The following is a 19209-nucleotide window of genomic DNA, read 5'->3' as shown; positions in this document are numbered from 1 at the left end:
TTATAAAATATAAAGTCATAATGATGGAAAACTTTATCATAATGACTTTCTAAATGGCTATATATTTTTCTCCAGTGGCGGAAACGGGCTTCCATTTAAAATCTCATTGTTCAGAAAGCACCTTTAAAAAGTTCGGTTCAATCTGGAGCGAACAAGATATGATCTCTACGCGCGTTAAGCTGTGAAATCAATGCCAGGTGTGAGCCTGACAGCACGATGCGCTGTGAGGCCGCTATGAGGAAGATTACGGTAAAAAAAGATCCCGCAGCGTGTCTCTTTCTGCCCTCGTGTGGAGAGAGAGGAGAGAGAGTGGGAGAGAGAGTGAGAGAGAGAGTGAGAGAGAGAAACGCTGGAGCCGCAGAACACCTGAGAATACCTGCGGTGGCTGTGCTGAGCAGCAGGCGCGTCCCCCAACTCCCCAGAGGTGAGTTTAGAGCCAGTTTTACACTGGAAATGCTGTAAATTTGATCATTTAAAGAGTGAATACAGAATTTCAGCGTTTCAGCTCACAGGGAGCAGATTAAGTGTGTGAGGAGTCTGTGAGCTGCTCGTGAATTATGTATGGCTCGAACAGGATCCTCTTTCCAGGATCTACACTGTCACTCACTCGCTGACTCGCTAACCGTCTCAGTCCTGTATGAAGGATCTGTTCAGTGAATTCTGTCAGAACCACAGTCGAAACAGATTCCTGAGTTTCAGTGGTTTATCTCCGGTTAAACTGTCTGCAACTGCAGATTCAACAAAACATCAACGCACACAAACAGATGCACACAGTTCTGTTTACTGGCTGAGGGTTGTTTTAGGACACGTTTACCTCGCACTACTGCTGTAGTCTTGTGTTCTTGGTCATGACTTTTCAGCAGCAAACAGAAGAGAAACAACTTTTATGGCCTCTTTCACTCTGTGCCTCATCTTTTCAGTGGAAGCTGGAGTGATGTGACTTTCTTTGTTATCTGTAAATGATCCAAACTGCTCTGTTGCTCTGAACTGCTCAGTTTAGGTTTGGTTCAGAGGCTCTAAGCTGGTCATGTCTGACTCTGTCTGTCTGTTGTCGTTCAGCAGTGTGAGTGTGTATTTAACCTTGAGCACTGCAGAAACTCCAGAAAACTGCCTGCCACAAGATCCAGTGTTCAGTGTGCTTTGGTAATGTAAAGCAGGGACTATCAGACATTTACTACTGAAATGTATGAATAATCTACTATTAAAATACTTCAGTGTACAAAAGGTTTAAATCACAGTTCAAAACTTTGGCATCATTATTTTCAATAAAAAATATTTCAGATAAGTGTACAAACCAGTTATGTTATGAGGCTTTTACTCTACAACTAAACAGATTTCAAGTTTGTAGGCTATGAACAGTGAAGATGTATTCAGAATAACAAACAGAGCCGTAGACGATTCATGATAACTGAGGAACCTGTAAAACATTAAGAATTAACTCATAATAAAATCAACATCCTGAATGCCTCATATTTGAGATGTGGTTATCGAATCTCAGGCAGACAGCTTCATTACACACTTAAAAAAGATGGTTCTTAGAGGGTTCTTTAGTAAAGAAAATGGTTCTGTGTAGAACCTTGAACACTCCAAGAATCCTTTGCATTGTGGAAGGGTTCTTCAGATTGATTGGGAATGTGCTGTAGATGGTTCTATATAGAACCAAAGGGGTCCTGCTTGTTATGATGTAAAGCTTGTAACAATTGATAAACCCTTTTTGGTGCTATATAGAACTCTTTTTAGTATAGTTCTATATAGAGCCATTTTCTTTACGAAAGAACCCTTGAAGAACTGTCTTTTAAGACTGTCTTAAGTGTGCAGGAATTATTGTAAATAGTAATTTCAGTCCATTATTTATCATGTAAAAAAATCCCAAAAAGCTTGAAATTTTGAATAAAATGTCTTATAATACATTCTAGTGTCCAGCTTACAGCATCTCAGTCTACACTGTATGCTGAATTAAACAGAATTAAAAATGGTAAGTGAGTCGAATGCTATTATACATGTAATTGTAGTTTGATGTTTAACAGGTAGAAATTATTTTCTGTCTGATTGTAGCTAAAAACAATGTATTTATGGTGTGATTGTATTAGGGCCCTGACACACCATGCCAACTGTCAGATGTCATCAGGCTGTTAGTGAGCATTGCATGACCATTGGACGTTGTCTACATGGTGCGTTCTGTCTCTGGTTGGCTCTAGTTAGCACAGTTTTGGCTGTTTAAGCATTTAATCACAAGTTTACAATGACTCGCAAATTTATCAGGGTCTGTGCAGATTAGTCAGCTCACACAGCAGCAAACTTGTGATTTGTTTAAAATCTCAAATAATGAATTGTACTTTTAAAAACTAGATGCCAAAATCATGACATAAGCTAAAAACAACCTGCGCATCATGGAATATTCAAAGCCAATATGAGAACCCTCCAGATTTCAATTATTCAAATACAGACAAGTTGCTCTCATGTTCAGTACATGGCTGTGCTGACCGCAGGACTAACTATTAAAGCGTTTTTTAAATGTTACATATATTATTTAAATAAAAGGTAATAATTTAATATCTATTATTTAAACCATCATTTCATTAAACCAGGAAAAGCCACGGTGCCATTCAGGCGCTCATCAATCAATGCTATATTGGAGTTATGGATACAGAAAGGCCACAACAGCAGTTGGTTAAAGAAAAGTCAGAGCAAGGACACTTGGCCCTAACGACATTTCCTCTTAGGTCAGAATCTGCACTGTCCACCCTGAGATTTAGCCACAAAACTCTCTCTCCACCAGCAGCTCAGGGGTGGACCTCCCAGAGGAGTCCAGCCCTGTTGAGTCCAGCACAGTTTAATGATTTTCCTGCTCAGACACACCAAATTCAGCCCATCTGTTATTTACTAGGTTTAGTAGGTGGACTTAAGCATGGAAATCACCAAACAGTGCTGGACTCCATCCTCCAGGACACCAGTGCCCTCTCCCTTCTGGTTGCACACAGGCATACAGATGTCCCCAGGTACGAGCTCAGCACTGAGCTGAAGTTCTCCAACTCTTTACCATTCACTTCAGGTCAGCCGCCCACGTCTCAGCCTACGATTGCTGCTAATGGTAATGGACAGTGTCTGATGCAAACCTGTGTAAATGCTTTATTTGCATGTCACTTTGTTCCTGTACCCACTGGCTGTGAGCACACATCACATGACCATCCTGTTCTACTGTCCATGTCGTGGAGCTTTGGAGGAAGAAAAGAAAGGAGAGAATATATATACATGGGTGCTGAGGGGAAATCATTACTTTATTTGGTTTGTAATGACTGCAAACCTACGTTAAGGCTTTATTTGCATCTCCCTTTGTTTCTGTACCCACTCCCTGTCAGCACACAGCTCACAGTCCTGTCACATGACCACAGGGTTCTGCTGTCCATATCCATATGGAGCTTTTTAGAGAGGGAGGTTGAATCAGAGAGAAAGAGAAAAGCAGAGAGAAATGTTTGAATGGTGGGAATGCATTGGATTCTTTGATTGGTGAAGTAACTGCTGTCCCATCTGTGCTCGGTGTTGGGAAATTCCCAGCTGTTTCATACTATTTTTGGCTTTTTTTCCCCTCTCGTGTTTGCTGCAATTGCGTAGTGTTGCAACACACACCAAACACGTCGCTCATTCAACACTGCAGTACCATTCTAACCAAATAACGATCGAGTGCTTTTGAGTTAACTGATTTTACAAAACTTTATGTGAGCTGTGAATTAAATCTAAACCTGTCTGAAATGGTCTGGCTGGGACGCGTGACTGTTACTGTACATACACATCGATATTTACTAAGGGCAGAGCTCCCTAAAGCCTCAGTTCAAACAACGAAGCACACTGCCACTTAATTATGCTGGTATTCTGTAGAAGAGATCACACACATTTTTAGTGTTGTTTAGAGGGTTCTGTAGTTGTTTGCCGAATTACTTTGTCGTTCCATTACAGCTATTAGGTAACAGCATGAACAATCCTTCTGTTGGCTCTGCATGGTTAAAGTAGACTGAGTGTCTTGCCACTGATGTATGTTTGCAATCATGCAGTAGCTTAAATAACGCAGCTTCTGTGCAAAAAAGGGATCTTAAGATCTAGACATTCGTACTTGTTTTAAGTTTTTTTTAACTAAAAAGTGGTTTATTATTTCTTGAGTAAAATCTTTTGTAAAATGTTTTGCCAATAGAATAAGATTTTCAGTAGACAAAGTTCTTTATAAAAAAGTAAAAAATACACATTTATAAACCACAACAATATAACCACTTACAGACGAAGCAAGTAATGTTGAATATCTTGCAATAACTGCACGTATAAAAGTCTCAGACATATTAGACAGCAGGCAAACAGCCAGTTCATTGGTCAGCGTGTTGGATTTGGGAGAAATGAGCAGACGTGAAGACTGGAGTGTCTTTGTCAAGGGCCAAATCCTTAGGCCGGACGGCTGGGTCAGAGTATTGGCGAAGCTTGTGGGGAGCATCTGTACTGGACCTTGGAGGGATGGAAGAAGAACTGGACCTTGGAGGGTTGGGGAAGTGATGGCACCAGGCTGCACTGTGGGAAGAAGACAAGCCAGTAGACAGAGAGTGATGCGCTGGACAGTGTTATGCTGGGTGCGGGCATGTGTGTGGACATCAATTTGACACATACCTAACGGTACACCCCTTTATGGCAGTGGTGTTCCCTGATGGCAGTCGCGTCTTTGAGGATAATGCAGTCCACCACACTGCACACATTGTTCAGGAGTTGTTTAAGGAACATGACAAAGAGTTTAAACATCTGTGGGATGTGCTGGAACAACCAGTCTGATTCACAGTGGCTCCACCTCACAACTTATAGATCTTAAGGGATCTACTGCTAACGTCTTGGTGCACCTTCACAGGTCTTGTAGAGTCCATGCCTTGGTGGGATGGAGCTGTTTTGGCAGCACATGGAGGACCAACAGCATATCAGGCAGACAAATAAATGTAGATGCACAGATATGGAATATGTGGGCGGATGGCGATACATGACCATTTATAAAATGTAGAAATAGAAACTATATCTGCCTAGATTAGCATTATGGGGAAACATTTTTTTTCTACATTGGTAACATGCAGTAAAATAAATAAAAAAACACGTAATAACATATAAAAATAAGAGCCCGGTGTCGTTTAAATATTCTGCTCTTTTGGAGTACACGAAATACATGATCAAATATTGGTTTAAATCATTGGTCAAATCTAAACATCTATCTGATGCCAGTAGTTTTTTAAAGCAAACATCAGCTGATACGGATATGATTCTGATATGATTGTGCATCAAGATTTCTCTTGCAAATATGTTTAATTTTAAAATGGCATTTCTGGCCTACTGCAACAGGATTTTCAAGAAGTCCCTTACTCTGAAAGCATTAAGGCCAGGGTGAGATTGTAGCAGTCTGCAGTGGTGTAGTTCTCGGAGTTGCCACATGCTTCCATAAGGTCAGCACAGTCGCTTGACGTGGGCTTTTCAGGTTCCTGGTTGGTGTTTTTAACTGTTCCTGCATGCTTCTCTTACTCAGCACTGAGCACTGCTAGGATCAGCATTTTTTACCCAGAGAAAGCCAATTTTGATCATTTATTAACTCAGAACTCACTTATTCCTAGAAAAGACTTCTGAGAATATTGAGTAAAAGGTACATAGTAACAGTGAGAGCTTAATGTTTAGTTTGGGTTACATTGACAAGATATAGAGGTAAATGTACCTAGAAAGTTTATTCAGCCTCTCTCTCTCTCTCTCTCTCTCTCTCTCTCTCTGTTAGTAATGTCAGGCTGGCTGAAGGATGGAGAGGTGCTGGAGGGTGAGGGCAGTGGTCAGACATCTCCATGTACGCCCAGGCTAAGGAGCCCCATGCCAGGCAGAGGGGGAAGACCTTCCCCTAGCAGTGGAGTGAACAGAGACCAGGCTCCAGGCCCTGTCCAACAGGACCGCATGAGTAAAGCCAAGGAGCTGTTTGAGCTGTGTGACAAAGAGGGCAAGGGCTTCATCACCAAGAGAGACATGCAGGTGTGCTCTAAATCCATTAGCACTACACACTACTGACACTGAGGTTCACTGTCACATCTCCATTTTTACCCTTTTCTACATCATTTGAGCAAAGTTTGGAAAAAATCTCAATAACTTGTGTTAAAATTAAAGACCTGTCTTCTCCTAAAGTTACTGTTTTGTAGATACCTTTGATGTCTAATATTTCAAACTACATTGTAAATGTTATTTTGCGTAATATTGTTGTATAAGTTTATTGTTACTTATTGTTGTATAGTAGTGTTATGTTATTGTAAAGTAATAAGATTACTAGTATAGCAAGTGGCTCCGAACAGTGGAACGGTAGTGTATTTGTCAAGAATTATAAATGAAGCTCATTTGTCTGTGTTGTGTTTCATGCTGTAACCACGTTGTCTTGGTGTGTGTTGTCAGCGGTTACAGGGAGAGCTGCCTCTGACCCCAGAGCAGTTGGAGTCTGTGTTTGAGAGTTTGGATCGAGACAGAAATGGATTCCTCACTCCCCTCGAGTTTCACACAGGCCTTGGTTTGTGTTTGTTGTGACATACAGTGCCATGGTACACGGAAACTGCCAACAGGCTTTGTATAGAACTCTCTCTATATCTCTCTCTTTCTCTCTCTCTCTCTCTCTCTCTCTCTCTCTCTCTCTCTCTCTCTCTCTCTCTCAGGGGAGCTGGTAGGAGTGGAGGAGTGTGAGGAGAAGGAGAGGGGAGTGGATCCAGCAGAGATCAGATTCACACAGACTCTTATGGAGCTCGGAGCAGATAAACTCTTTAAAGAGTGAGTGGAATATATGTAGCACTGGAGCTATGAGGCTAATATAGCTAGGAAGTAATGGAAGTTTAGATCTCAGCACTGTGTGATTGCTTCAAAGACTTTTTTAGCCTGCTAAACATGATGTGCTTCAAATCTATAAATGGACAAAAGTACAATAAGGGACAAAAATATAAAATAATGCCTTAACATTGTATCTATGCAATGTACAGTATGTGTCCAAAAGTATCTGGACATCTGACTATCACCCCCTTTATGAGCTTGTTAGACATCTCATTCCAAAACCATGGCCACTAATATGTAGTTGCCCCCTCCCCTTTGTGGCTATAACAGCCTCCACTCTTCTTGGAAGGCTTTTTACAAGATTTTGGAGAGTTTCTGTGGTAATTTATGCCCATTCAATCAAAAGAGCATTTGTGAGGTCAGGCACTGATGTTGGATGAGAGGCCCTGGCCTACAATCGACGTTCCAGTTCATCCCAAAGGTGTTCAGTGGGTTGACATCAGGGCTCTGTGCAGGCCACTGGAGTTCCTCCACACCAGACACGTCATATTATGTCTTTATGGAGCTCACTCTGTGCACAGCGGCACAGTCATGCTGGAACAAGAAAAGGGCTTTCCCAAATTGCTGGCACAAAACTGGAAGCATATAATAATTTAAAATATCTTTGTATGCTGTAGCATTAACATTACTCCTGATTGGAACTAAGGGGCCGAGAAATACCCTGAAAAACAGCCCCAGACTATTATCCTCCCTCCACCAAACTTTACTTATGGCATTTGGCATTCTTGTAGGGGGTGTTCTCCTGGCATCCACCAATGCCAGATTCATCTTTCACAGTGCCAAATAGTGAAGCGTGATTCATCACTCCAGCAAACACATTTCATCTACTTCAGAGTCCAGTAGCAATGTGCTTTACACTATTCCATTTGACACTTGGCATTGTACCAAATTGCTGTTTCGCCATGGAAATCCATTTCATGAAGTTCCTGACGCACGTTTCTTCTGCTCATGTTGCTTCTCGAGGTAGTTTGGATCTCTGTAGTGAGTGATTTAATAGCGGATAGGTGATTTGTGCATGCTACGTGCACTTCAGTACTCAGTGGCCCTGCTCTGTGAGTTTGTGTGTTCTACTGCCTCATGGCTGGGCTATTGTTGCTCCTAGATGTTTCCATTTCACAATAGTAGCACTTGCAGTTAACTGGAGCAGATCTAGCCGGGCAGAGATTTCACTAACTGTCTTTTGGCAAAGATGGCATCCTATGGCAGTGTCACAGTGTCCACATGTAGTGGATATAGGCTATATAGTGTAATTTTGTCAAATGTTTTAGAGAAAAGTATGACTTCAGTGTCAGAAACCACATATGCAAGTGAACTTTATAAAAATCAATGAGTTCTGTTGTAGATTTACTCATAAGTGTGTGTGTGTGTGTGTGTGTGTGTGTATGTGTGTGTGTGTAGTCAGTGGGAGCTGTGCTCTCTGTGGTGTGATTTGCAGAGGGACAAACCAGAGTTGTTGAGTGTGCTGGAAGAAGTTCTCTCTCATGCCGTCGCTCATCTTCAGGACTCACTGAGGGAGAGGGACAGTTTGGAACAGGCACTGCGCAGGTTAGCCCTCACTGGACTTCTGCTTATACAGCCCTCCTGGATTTGTAGGAGAAACTGCTAACCTTGTCTCAGACAGTGTAAAACATGTTGACCAGACCCAACTCCTGATCACAACAATAAGCAATTCCATAAACCTCATGGGCTGCATTGGTGCCTCTACTTGTGCAATGTTGCACATGAACAATTGGACCTAAACAAATGCTGATGGACTGTCCTGTGGTGTTGCAGTAGCAGGACTGGATATTTCTTTAAATTAGTGCTCATGTGTTACCTCACTTATGGTTTTGTCCCATTTGTCAGGCGAGAGGATGACCATGACAGAATGGTGCGCTCTCTCTATGAAGATCTGGAGAGCCAAATCAAAGAAGAGAGAGAAAAACGACAGGCTCTGGTAGGTCTTGATGAACGGGGAGAAAATCTTAGTAGTATTTAATGAGGTACCGCTGATCCAGCAGGCTTTAGCTCTGCACAGTTTGCTGCTTTGCTCAAACACACATGATCAAACTCAACAATTATTTACCAGGTTTAGTGGGTGTATTTGAGCAGGGAAATCACCAAACTGTGCTGGACTCTGGCCCTCCAAGACCACAGTTGCCCTAATTTATCTTTAAAATATTGATAAAGGACTTTGATGGACAGCATGATAATAATACTGATGATGATTTTCTGATGAAGGACAGTGTGAAGCAGGGAGATAGAAGGGAGCAGCTGCTGCTGGAGTTGAGGACACGAGAGCAGGAACTAGAGTTCACACTTACCAAACAGAAAGAGGTAAACATGACATTCATTCACTCATTTCCAACCCATTTCATAGCCTTAGTTCCAAAAGAACATACACTCTTTTGTTCCTGCTGTAGCTGGAGACTAGGATCGAGGCGCTGGGTCGGGAGCAGATGCTCACGCGGGGGCAGAACCAAAAGCTGCAGCAAATGAATGCTGAGCTGCGGGATCAGCTGGAGCAGAGCCGGGAGGAGCTGCAGAGAGCCCTGGGCCAGCTACAGCTGCTGCAGGACACGATCACACAACAGCACAAGGGCAAGCAGAGGTGAGAGACAGCCCAGAAATGCCCAGGCTTTCTACCTGAATTATCATTTAATATGGAGATAAATAGTGCTAATTAGTGGCTATAAACTTCCACATTAGCCTCATAGCTCCAGTGCAAAACTAAAAAAGCAAACTTCAGACAGCACACATGTCTTGGCCATTCCACTTTATATGGGTTTAGGGATAATTGTGTAAATTAGTCCCGAACTATTACTGTTCCTTTAAAGGGGAATTCCACAGCTTTTTCAAAATTTACAGTGTTTACAGTGGTCGTGATAGGAACAAGGGGCTGCGATGTAAACAGCACAAATATATATAAAATATATACCATTCAAAATGACCAGTGAACCTATATGTCATCTGGTAGAATAGCAGTAAATTTGAAAACACAAGTTTTCTTTGGAGACTATTTTGCTTCTCTACCATGAATAGATTAAGGAAATACATTTTATGCCAAAGTCTTACTTCAAAACTATTGTGAAACAAACTCTCAGCCATCAAACAGCATATTCATAACTATTTTGTGTAGTACTTTTCTGTGAGGTACCTTTAAAAGGCGTGAAATGCTTAGGACATCTGGGGCCAAATTCACAAAAGTGTCTTAAGAAAGAGAATCTTCTTAAGTGTAACTTTTTTTTTTCTTAACTACATACCTAAGAAAAAAGCTGAGTTTTTTATTACTATTATTATTATTATTATTATTATTATTCAAAAACCTTGTTGTAAGAACATACAGAAAAATATGTTCTTGAATATTTTCATTACTTTTCGACCATCTCACACTTGTCTTAGACTGTAAGAATTGCTAAAATGAGTTACAATAAACAATAAAATTACAATAAACCAAGGTGGATTTTCCTATTGAATAATGCTCCTCTATCACTTCTAGTTCTTGTTTTGTTTTGTTTTTTATTACATTTGGTTTCCATATGTTTTACTTCCATTTTGCTCTCTCTGAGCAGGGAAGTGCTGAAAGTCTCCAGAAACATGCAGAAAGAGAGAGAGAGCCTGATGAGGCAGCTGGATCTGCTCAGGTAGGCCTGCCTGGCTGTGTTGCATTACACGTAATTGTGTGTAGGTGTGTCAGTGGTGTGTCTGTACAGGACATGGCCCATTTCAGTTTTATCTGCTTTTATCAGTGAGATAAGGTGGGGAGTATTCTACAGTGCGCACATGGACCGAACCATATCCTCTCGCCAGTGTGTAGGACAAGGAAATCATGTGTAGTTAAAAGGGTGTTATTAGCTCTGAATAAGGTCAGCAGCTCTCTCAGGGCCTGCCCACGGATAACCTCTGAACAAGATAACAGACCACACAGAGAAGGGAGTTCCTCTGCTGGAATTTAGCCCATATATACACTGAGTGGCCACTTTGTTAGGTACATATGCCTTGTATCTGCATGGATTGGCCACTTTATCAGAAAAAACTACTGTAGGTGCACTTCGCAGTTTTACAATTACTGACTGTAGCCCATCTGTGGGTGCACAGTTTATCACCCTGCTCTGCCCTGTCCACCAGTAGTAAGAGACCACCATAAGACCACAACTGACTAGATGTTGTTTAGGTAATTGACTGTTCTCAGTCCTTTGCTGGACACTTTATTAGACACACCTGCCACATTGCTACACTACCGCACACAAAAGTTTGGAATCACTTGCCATATTGACAATTTCTGTGTAGAATAATAATGTTTACAGTGTGAATTTAAATGTTATAAATGCTTTGCCAAAAGATATTTTCTAGATGTTTTCAGTATTTAAATATTTCAAGAGTTATATGAACAGAAAGTTATTAAATGATAAATAATACATTGTACATCACTTTTTTTGCCTTGAGATTTGAGTTCCACTTTTGAAATATGATTAGTTCTCAATATTTTATTAGAACTGAATTCTTGATGCTATACAGCTTTATCAGTCATTTTAGAATTTTCTACAGTTGTGTTCATCATTCTGGACGTACTTAATATTTACCTTCCCTTTAATTTTACAGCTTCCTAGTGTCCTTCATAGGATGTTTCATAGGATAAGCATGTTAGTCATTTTATTCACTTGTATGCAACCATATTGGTTTGATATTATTGAAAACATTAATTCCAAACTTTTGAACAGTTGTGCAAGTGTACAGTTACACATATTGATAGCTCACCTTTTTCAATCAATTTGTGTTAGTCCTACTCTAGTCCATCAGTTTCTGACCATATGACCACTGTTGGCTGGATATTTTTGGTTTTCAACCCGACAGTGACTGAGATGTTTAAAAACTCCAGTAACACTGCTGTGCCTGATGCACTCTTATTAGTGCAACATACACTACAACATCAGTGTCACTGCTGTGCTTAGAATGGTAAATCACCTCAATAATATCTGGTCAGCAGTAGTCCTAAGGTGATCCCTTTCCATTGATGGAGGGATTGGAGGGAAAGAGGGGCCACAGTCATTGTGGCTGGTGTAATGGGGAAAAAAAGGTTAATTTGGTTGGCCTACTACAACTAACTAAACTAGGCTAATTTAGAGACAGTTTTCAAGTTAATGCTGAAGGTTCTGCCTCTAAAGGACACCAAACATGTTACCTTGTAGTGGGGTGGGCAATATGATGATGTCTTATGGTTATTGTGGTAAATTGCATCACAGTATGCTTTTCTCAGCATATTGTGGTTCTCTTCAGCACTTAAAGAACACTATATGGGCCAAATATACAACAGCAGAAACAGCCAAAGACCAAAGTAGATGATTTATAAATTCTTTGAATTGTTGTTTTGATGTAATTCCATCATTATCTGTTTCTCAGGGACATGAACAAGCGCCTGCGGGATGAGAAAGATGCACACCAGGATCAGAAGAGGGTTAGTCACAGACAATCCTTCATGCCTCCTATCCTCCCTTACTCACAGTGCAACTGTGGGCATGGCAACCCACCCTGGGTGTATTCCTTTTACCCATACTGAGCCGGACTCTGTGCTGGTGCAGATGAGGTTGCTCCTAGTCTCTGACGTAATGCTGTGGGCAGCGCTGTGCCTGTCTGTCCTTGGTCAGCAGAAACCAGTGAATCTTCACCTTCTTTCACAGTCTTTGCACGTTGCTGTGATATGAGCTTGTGGACGATTGATGCTTATTTGACATAAGGCAAAAGTGTGGATTTGATATGGCGTACCTGATCCCTGTTACTCAGACAAGGATTTCAGTTTTCCAGTGAGTCTGTTAAAAAGTCTTTTTGGTTAAGGACTGGGTTTAATCTGCATCTGTGAAACCAAATGGTTTGATATGAGTCTTCAGATGCATTAGTCAGATTGGCCCTCCGTGGCCTTTCACCTACTTGAAAGCTACAAGACGTTTCATTATCTAGAGGCAGAAGTCCCAAGCTAAAACAATGAACAACTATGAGAATATGAACACATAACTGCTGTGAAGTCAAGGACATGTGATGGGTTTCCTTTTAAGTGGAAAGACAGGGTAGGACACATTTGAAGGCCAGTCTGGAGCTGTGAATGTAATCGCTGTTCTCTGTTTTGTATGAATAGATAAGTAGGAAAAAAACAACTTTTCTTTTCTAACTGTTACAGAAAGCTCAACAGTGTTTCTCCCTGATTATTTCACTATAACATTAGTTTAGATTATTTTTGTTATTTAAAGAGTGACACTTAAAATATGCAAAAAGGCTCAGGATGTACTAGCATAAGAAATATCAGTGTGTTTCACAGCTAGAGTGCTAGATAACTGATTTTACCATTGGGATGGGAGCTGCTTATTCATTCAATCCACCCCAACTTTACTCTGAACTACTTGGAAACCCAACTGCTTTTCCAGCATGTTTATAACCATCACTAGAAACTCCACCCAGGAGATAACTCCTATTTGTCTTGGGGGAACACTATAAATGAGACTGTTGGCCCAGTTGCTCTGAATGATTGCTTCTCTAACTCAGTTTGCTAGGTGTTATGTAAAAATTAGTGACATAACAGGACAAATCTATTTATCTTTTTATCCGTTTTATGTCTGTCCATTATGTATCTGTACCATTTCGTGGCACACAGTTATAATGTGAATTTAATTTATTAATTTATGTTTTTGTTGCTGATTTCTCTGTGTCAGGTTGTTTTTTTTCTCAAATGAAAAAATCGGACTTATCATGAACAAAACGGAGACAAAGTTTGTAAATCTGAAACTAGTCAGGTTATGAACAAATGGGTGTGTTTTCCAGCACCACCACAGTGCACAATAAAAGTCTTTATTGAAGGTACAGTTCCCTATCCGTGTCCTTATTGCACAAGACTCAAATGCATACCCACAAGCATGTACACACACAGACACATTACTAAGACAATTAAAGCCAAAGGTCAGCGCCCTAAGAAACACACATTTAACCCTCTCTTGTACATAGTAAGATACTATTCATAGCTATTCAGTGGAAGAGTGTACAGTTATGTCTCTTGTGAATGATTTGCATTCTACTCCTGATTTCACCTAAAGACAAAATATGTCTCATGGACTGTTCCATAGACACCTAAGATGAAGAGACCTTTAGAGAAGAAAGGATCAATAATTGGGGATTATTTCCTGGCCAAGAAGCCTGTCAGCAGGTGCGTCACTGAAATTCACAAACTTCTTATACGATTTAACCCATTGAACCAAAGTATTTATATATGCAGTACCATTTTAATTAACAAAAGGTTTATATGCAATTCACTTATGATTAACTTCTTAAAATGCATAAATAGCACATCTTTCATGTCAGAACAAAACCTCATATCTCCATTTTTGGCATTTTTAATTTTTTACATAATTTAAAAATACAAGTAGCCCTTTATGTGTAAATTTCATGGTAAATGGACCAAAGTTAATTGGGAAAAAGTCTTGATATTGACTTGCATTCAAAGTTCTCTATCAATCCATTTGTCACAAAATGTTTACTCGAAGGACAAATAGCATTTTATATGGTCTAAGAAAAGAGAAAAGTAAAACGTTTTGATAGGACAGTACTGACATACTGAAATATTAAGTGATTAGACAATTTATGCAGTGTACAACCATAACTATTAATATAAAGCCTGGTTCCAAGTAAGTGCACTCCAATATTTGATCGGTGCTGTGCTTTTGTTTGTATCTGGCCTGAGGAGTATGCTCTAAAGGATTGGTATGTTTTCTCCTTGACGCTTAAGGCAGCTCAGTTTTGCCACTCAGTTGAAGAATGGCTCACCTGATGTGATCCCTGCAGCAGAGACAACACAACTATCAGAGAGCAACCAGAGAGCTGTCACGCTACTAGACAGCAAAACGGTATTTCTGTACATCTTTTAAATTGCTTTGCATCCTTTTTTATGAGAGAGAGAGAGAGACAGAGAGACAGAGAGAGAAAGAAAGAATTTGCTAGGCTATTATATAACATGCAAATACAGAAGTTTAGAAATTTGCATGGCAGAAAGTGAAGATTAAACTGGCCTGAATGACACCTCTTTGAGTTCGATCGTTCTCTCTCACAGTACCTTCTGGTTGTTGAACTACTGTCATTCTACATTACCAGATCTAATCAAATGCCAAATATTAAAATAATTATGAGTTATGTCTTCTCTATGCCTACCATGGTACAGTTTTCTCTGTTTCAGTAACCCTGTTGTTCTCTTTCTCAGGCTGACCCTCAGCGTGTGTTTAAGGTGGTGTTTTTAGGCAGCTCAGGAGTGGGCAAGAGCTCGTTCATTCACCACTACTGCAGAGGCCATTTCCCTAACAAAATGAGCGCTACTGTAGGTAAGCCACAATTCTAACACCTGCCTGTACTGGTCTTGCTTCTGCTGCCTAGAAGAAGAACCTATCCCAAGCAAGATAACTCAAAACTGGTTAGATGCAGTGGTGAGCAGCTTCTCCCAACACAAAGAATCATTTGCATTTGCTTGGCAGGAATGGACTTCCAGGTGAGGAGTCTGGAGCTTGGCTCCACCCATATTGCTCTTCAACTTTGGGACACAGCAGGACAGGAGAGGTAAGAGAAAAACTGGAATAAATTACTGCTTTAACCCCTTAAACCCCTTGATGGGTCCAGACTTCCCTTCTTCATGCTCATAACTACACATTAGTTTTATAGCAGTTAATGGATAATTCGTCGTAGTTACTGGATAACATCTTAATTGCTAGAAAAGGAAAGTTTGTGAACAAACTTTACATTGGGTTTATATAGCCATTCCATGTGGTTGCTGTATTCCAGCTTGTTGTTAGGGCTTTGCTTAGTATTTGTTAAGTGGTTGGTTGGGCTAAGGTGTTGTTAGGCCACTACTATGATATCCCAGGTGGTTGCTATTCCTGGTTAATAATAAGAATAAAACAAAGAACCAGCTTCAAGCCAACTTAATAAGCCTAGAGCTTAAAGGGGAATTCCACCACTTTCTTTAAAGATCAATCATAAAGATGTAAACATGGAGATTCTGAGTGGTTTGATGTGAAATGGTTCATTGTAGAGAAATCTACTGTCTCAGATTTCTTTACAGTGGTGGTGATAGGAACCAGGAATCACAATCACACACACACACACACACACACATCATCTAAACCGCTCATCCTTCTGGGTCGCGGTGGGGTGCTGGAGCCTATCCCAGCAGTCATTGGGCGGAAGGCAGGATACACCCTGGACAGGTCGCCAGTCCATCGCAGGGCAGACAGACAGACATACACATTCACACACACACACACACTCATACCTAGGGGCAATTCAGCATGTCCAATTAGCCTGACAGCATGTTTTTGGACTGTGTGAGGAAACCGGAGTACCCGGAGGAAACCCACGCAGACACGGGGAGAACAGGCAAACTCCACACAGAAATGACCCTGGTGCCCGGCCGGGAATCGAACCCAGGCCATTCTTGCTGTGAGGCGACAGTGCTACCCACTGCGCCCCCGTGCTGCCCGGAATCACAATCTACAATACAAATATAGACATTTTATTTACTATCCAAAACCACCAGTGAAGCTACACGTCTTCTGAGTTTTTATTTGTAGTATTGATGATGGTAAAGTAATGGTAAACCTTAAAAAAAAAAAATTGGGGGGCACTATTTTGCCTTAGAATGCCCTGCTTGTACCTCTCCTCCATTACTGTATATAACAGACATGTTTTAGACCGAAATCTTATCTCAAAACTAGTGTGAAACAATGTGTCAGGTATCATGTAATATTCAAGTAAAATTCATGTTCATCATAACTTTCTATTAGTGAGCTTTAAGAGGCACTAAACTCTGTCCCCACCACTGTGAACAATTCTGACTCCATTCTAACTTAGAATGGAGCATTTCACACCAAACTACTATGAATGACTTGGTTTACAACTTAACTATTTAATCATTCAGAATTTTTTCAAAATTGGTAGAATTCCCCTTTAAAGGGCTAGTCAAGTACAATATTTCTGTAAATCTAAATCGCAGAAATGAAAAGCACTTCAGCAGTGAAGAGCTCTTCTTTCCTCTGTCTCAGGTTCCACAGCATCACTCAGCAGTACTACCGCAAGGCCGATGGAATCCTGGCCATGTATGATGTTACTCAGGCCACCTCGCTCACAGCACTGCGCAACTGGCTAGACCAAGTTCAGGTGAGGCCAATTTGAGATGCAAATGAGGCATTTTCAGGAAGTTTTGCATTCCTACGGGTAGGTTAGTACAACAAATTGGAACATAAAGATGTCCAGTGATTTGGAAAGATTAACTGACAATACAAAATATTGCATGCCAGTTTGTGGACTGTGTTCTGGTTGCACAATTGGTTATTCTAATGTGAGTCCATCCTTTGTGCAGAAAAACATGGCTGAGGGAGCATGTCTGATGTTACTAGGCAATAAGACGGACATGGAGGAAGGGGGAAGGAGACAAGTGACCTCCAGACAGGGCCAGAAACTGGCTGAGGTGATAAACCACACAAACACTCCTATCTGTATTCTGCTTCTCCTCTAGTCCTTTTTTATCATTTGTGACTGTGTTTCAGGAGTACCAGGCAGAATTCTTTGAATGCAGTGCTAAGAGTGGCCATAATATACAGAGGTCCATGACACACCTGGCTCGGTAAGATTCTAGAGTGGAGCAGCAGCCATTTATTCCAGTACTGGAGAGCTAGAGTCCAGCACTGTTTGGTGATTTCCCTGCTCTTCCCTGCCAGGTAATTAACTGCTAAATTAGTTAGTTAAATCTGGTGTGTTAAGCAGGTAAATCACTAAACTGAGATTGACTCCGGCCCTCCAGGATCAGAACTGATGAGCCCTGGTCTAGAGTAGTAACATGGTAGTTTGTTTAGTAGAAGCGATATTTCAAGGCAGTTCTTTCGTATGCGCATCATCGTCGGTAAACATGCACTTTCGTGTCCTCAAGGCAGATGTGTCTGAATTTCATATAAATTATATCCAAATTAGATTAACATAGACAGATTATATTTGACTCAATCTTAATAATAATAAAAACAAAATGCTATAGCCTACAACTAATTTTAATATATTGTATTTTACTCATTTGATAGTGGCTTTGCTCGAAGTAATGAGTGCATTACCTGTAGTTTAACACAAAACACACGATTTGCATACATCTTGCAATTTATTTATGTTATTTATTATATAAAAATAACAGTCAAAAGGTGTGAAATAGTTCTGTGCCTGTCCATAACATACATTTTTTATTTTAAAGTTTAGATAAGTGTATATAATATCTTTCACAGGTATATATATTTTTTTTTACAGGAAATGTGTTTATTGTCACATGTTTACAGTAAAACCTAAACAGAATTAAAATTTTGACACAAATGTTCCAGTTGTTGTTGTGTGAAACAGTCACAGTTTGGTGATAAAGACCCATGCAGAGGACAGGATCTGTACAAACTACTCAAACATCACCATTGTATTGTGTCTCTAGACTGATGGCGGCACAGCAAGATAAACAATGTGAGTCTGCCCTACATCTTCATGACAACTCCAGCAACAGAGGGCACTGTTGCAAATAGTTAGAGGAGCAGCGTCATGTGAGGATATAAAACCCAGTCAGCGGGTCATGGAACTTCTGACGGAGGCCTGCATCACGCCAGAAAGAACACGACCTGATCTCAGAGCACTAATGGAACAAGTGGAAGTTCTCCCTAAATTATACTATTTTGGACAGTGGCTTTTTATATACTTTTTTGTGTACTTTTTGTATATTTTTTCAGTACATTCAGCCCAAAGTCAGGCCAGTATTAAACAAATATGTATAGAATCATAGACAATTACTTTGTCTAATACTTTGTTAAGGAATATACTTGTTTTTATTGCACATAGCCAAGTCTCATAGCCACATAAACACACTATATAGGCTACAGACATATAGATAAGCATATATACTTGAAGCATATATACGGTGTGGGGGTCCCTTTATAGCTTTGGGAACAGCTGCAGTGCTTCTGTTTCAAACAGTTCAATGGCGGACCAGACTTTCACTGTAGAGAAACAGGCCAACATTACATCTGATTTTCATTTTAAAATGACATACAAGACATTTCAGTGGGATGGTTCAAGACTGTAGGGCAGGTATCTGCTTCCACACGCTGTGGAGAAAATGTAAATGAATGGTCAGTGGTGGAAGGTAATGAAGTAATTTCATTACAGTATGCAAGCGGATGTTTTTCTTAATAATCTTTGTAATACTTGAAATATTTCACCTGTTTACTTTAACCCTGTTTACTTTCAGTCATGGAGAATGAGCAGTGAGGACTCTGCACTGATGTAGCATTCTCAGGCAAACATATGTTATAACGTTAGTTGCTGGCT

The 19209-nt window shown here is 40.5% G+C and overlaps 1 protein-coding gene across 1 annotated transcript; it reads left to right on the top strand.

Annotated features, from left to right (window-relative positions):
* Window positions 1-315: 315 nt before the first annotated feature.
* On the top strand, window positions 316-18540 carry cracr2b (calcium release activated channel regulator 2B). Its single transcript, XM_036576556.1, has 18 exons — window positions 316-424; window positions 5780-6024; window positions 6436-6547; window positions 6690-6801; window positions 8257-8403; window positions 8704-8794; window positions 9079-9174; window positions 9261-9448; window positions 10410-10481; window positions 12238-12292; window positions 13947-14026; window positions 14606-14723; window positions 15074-15191; window positions 15342-15423; window positions 16905-17019; window positions 17222-17329; window positions 17409-17485; window positions 18323-18540. The coding sequence occupies exons 2-18, from the start codon at window positions 5782-5784 to the stop codon at window positions 18408-18410; spliced, it is 1902 nt and encodes a 633-aa protein (XP_036432449.1). The 5' UTR covers window positions 316-424; window positions 5780-5781; the 3' UTR covers window positions 18411-18540.
* Window positions 18541-19209: the final 669 nt, after the last annotated feature.

Source organism: Colossoma macropomum, unplaced genomic scaffold (assembly GCF_904425465.1).
Source record: "Colossoma macropomum unplaced genomic scaffold, Colossoma_macropomum, whole genome shotgun sequence".
NCBI classification, from domain to species: Eukaryota; Metazoa; Chordata; class Actinopteri; order Characiformes; family Serrasalmidae; genus Colossoma; species Colossoma macropomum.
Note: the sequence above shows the minus strand (reverse complement) of the source record. Positions and strands in the feature narration are given on the sequence as shown.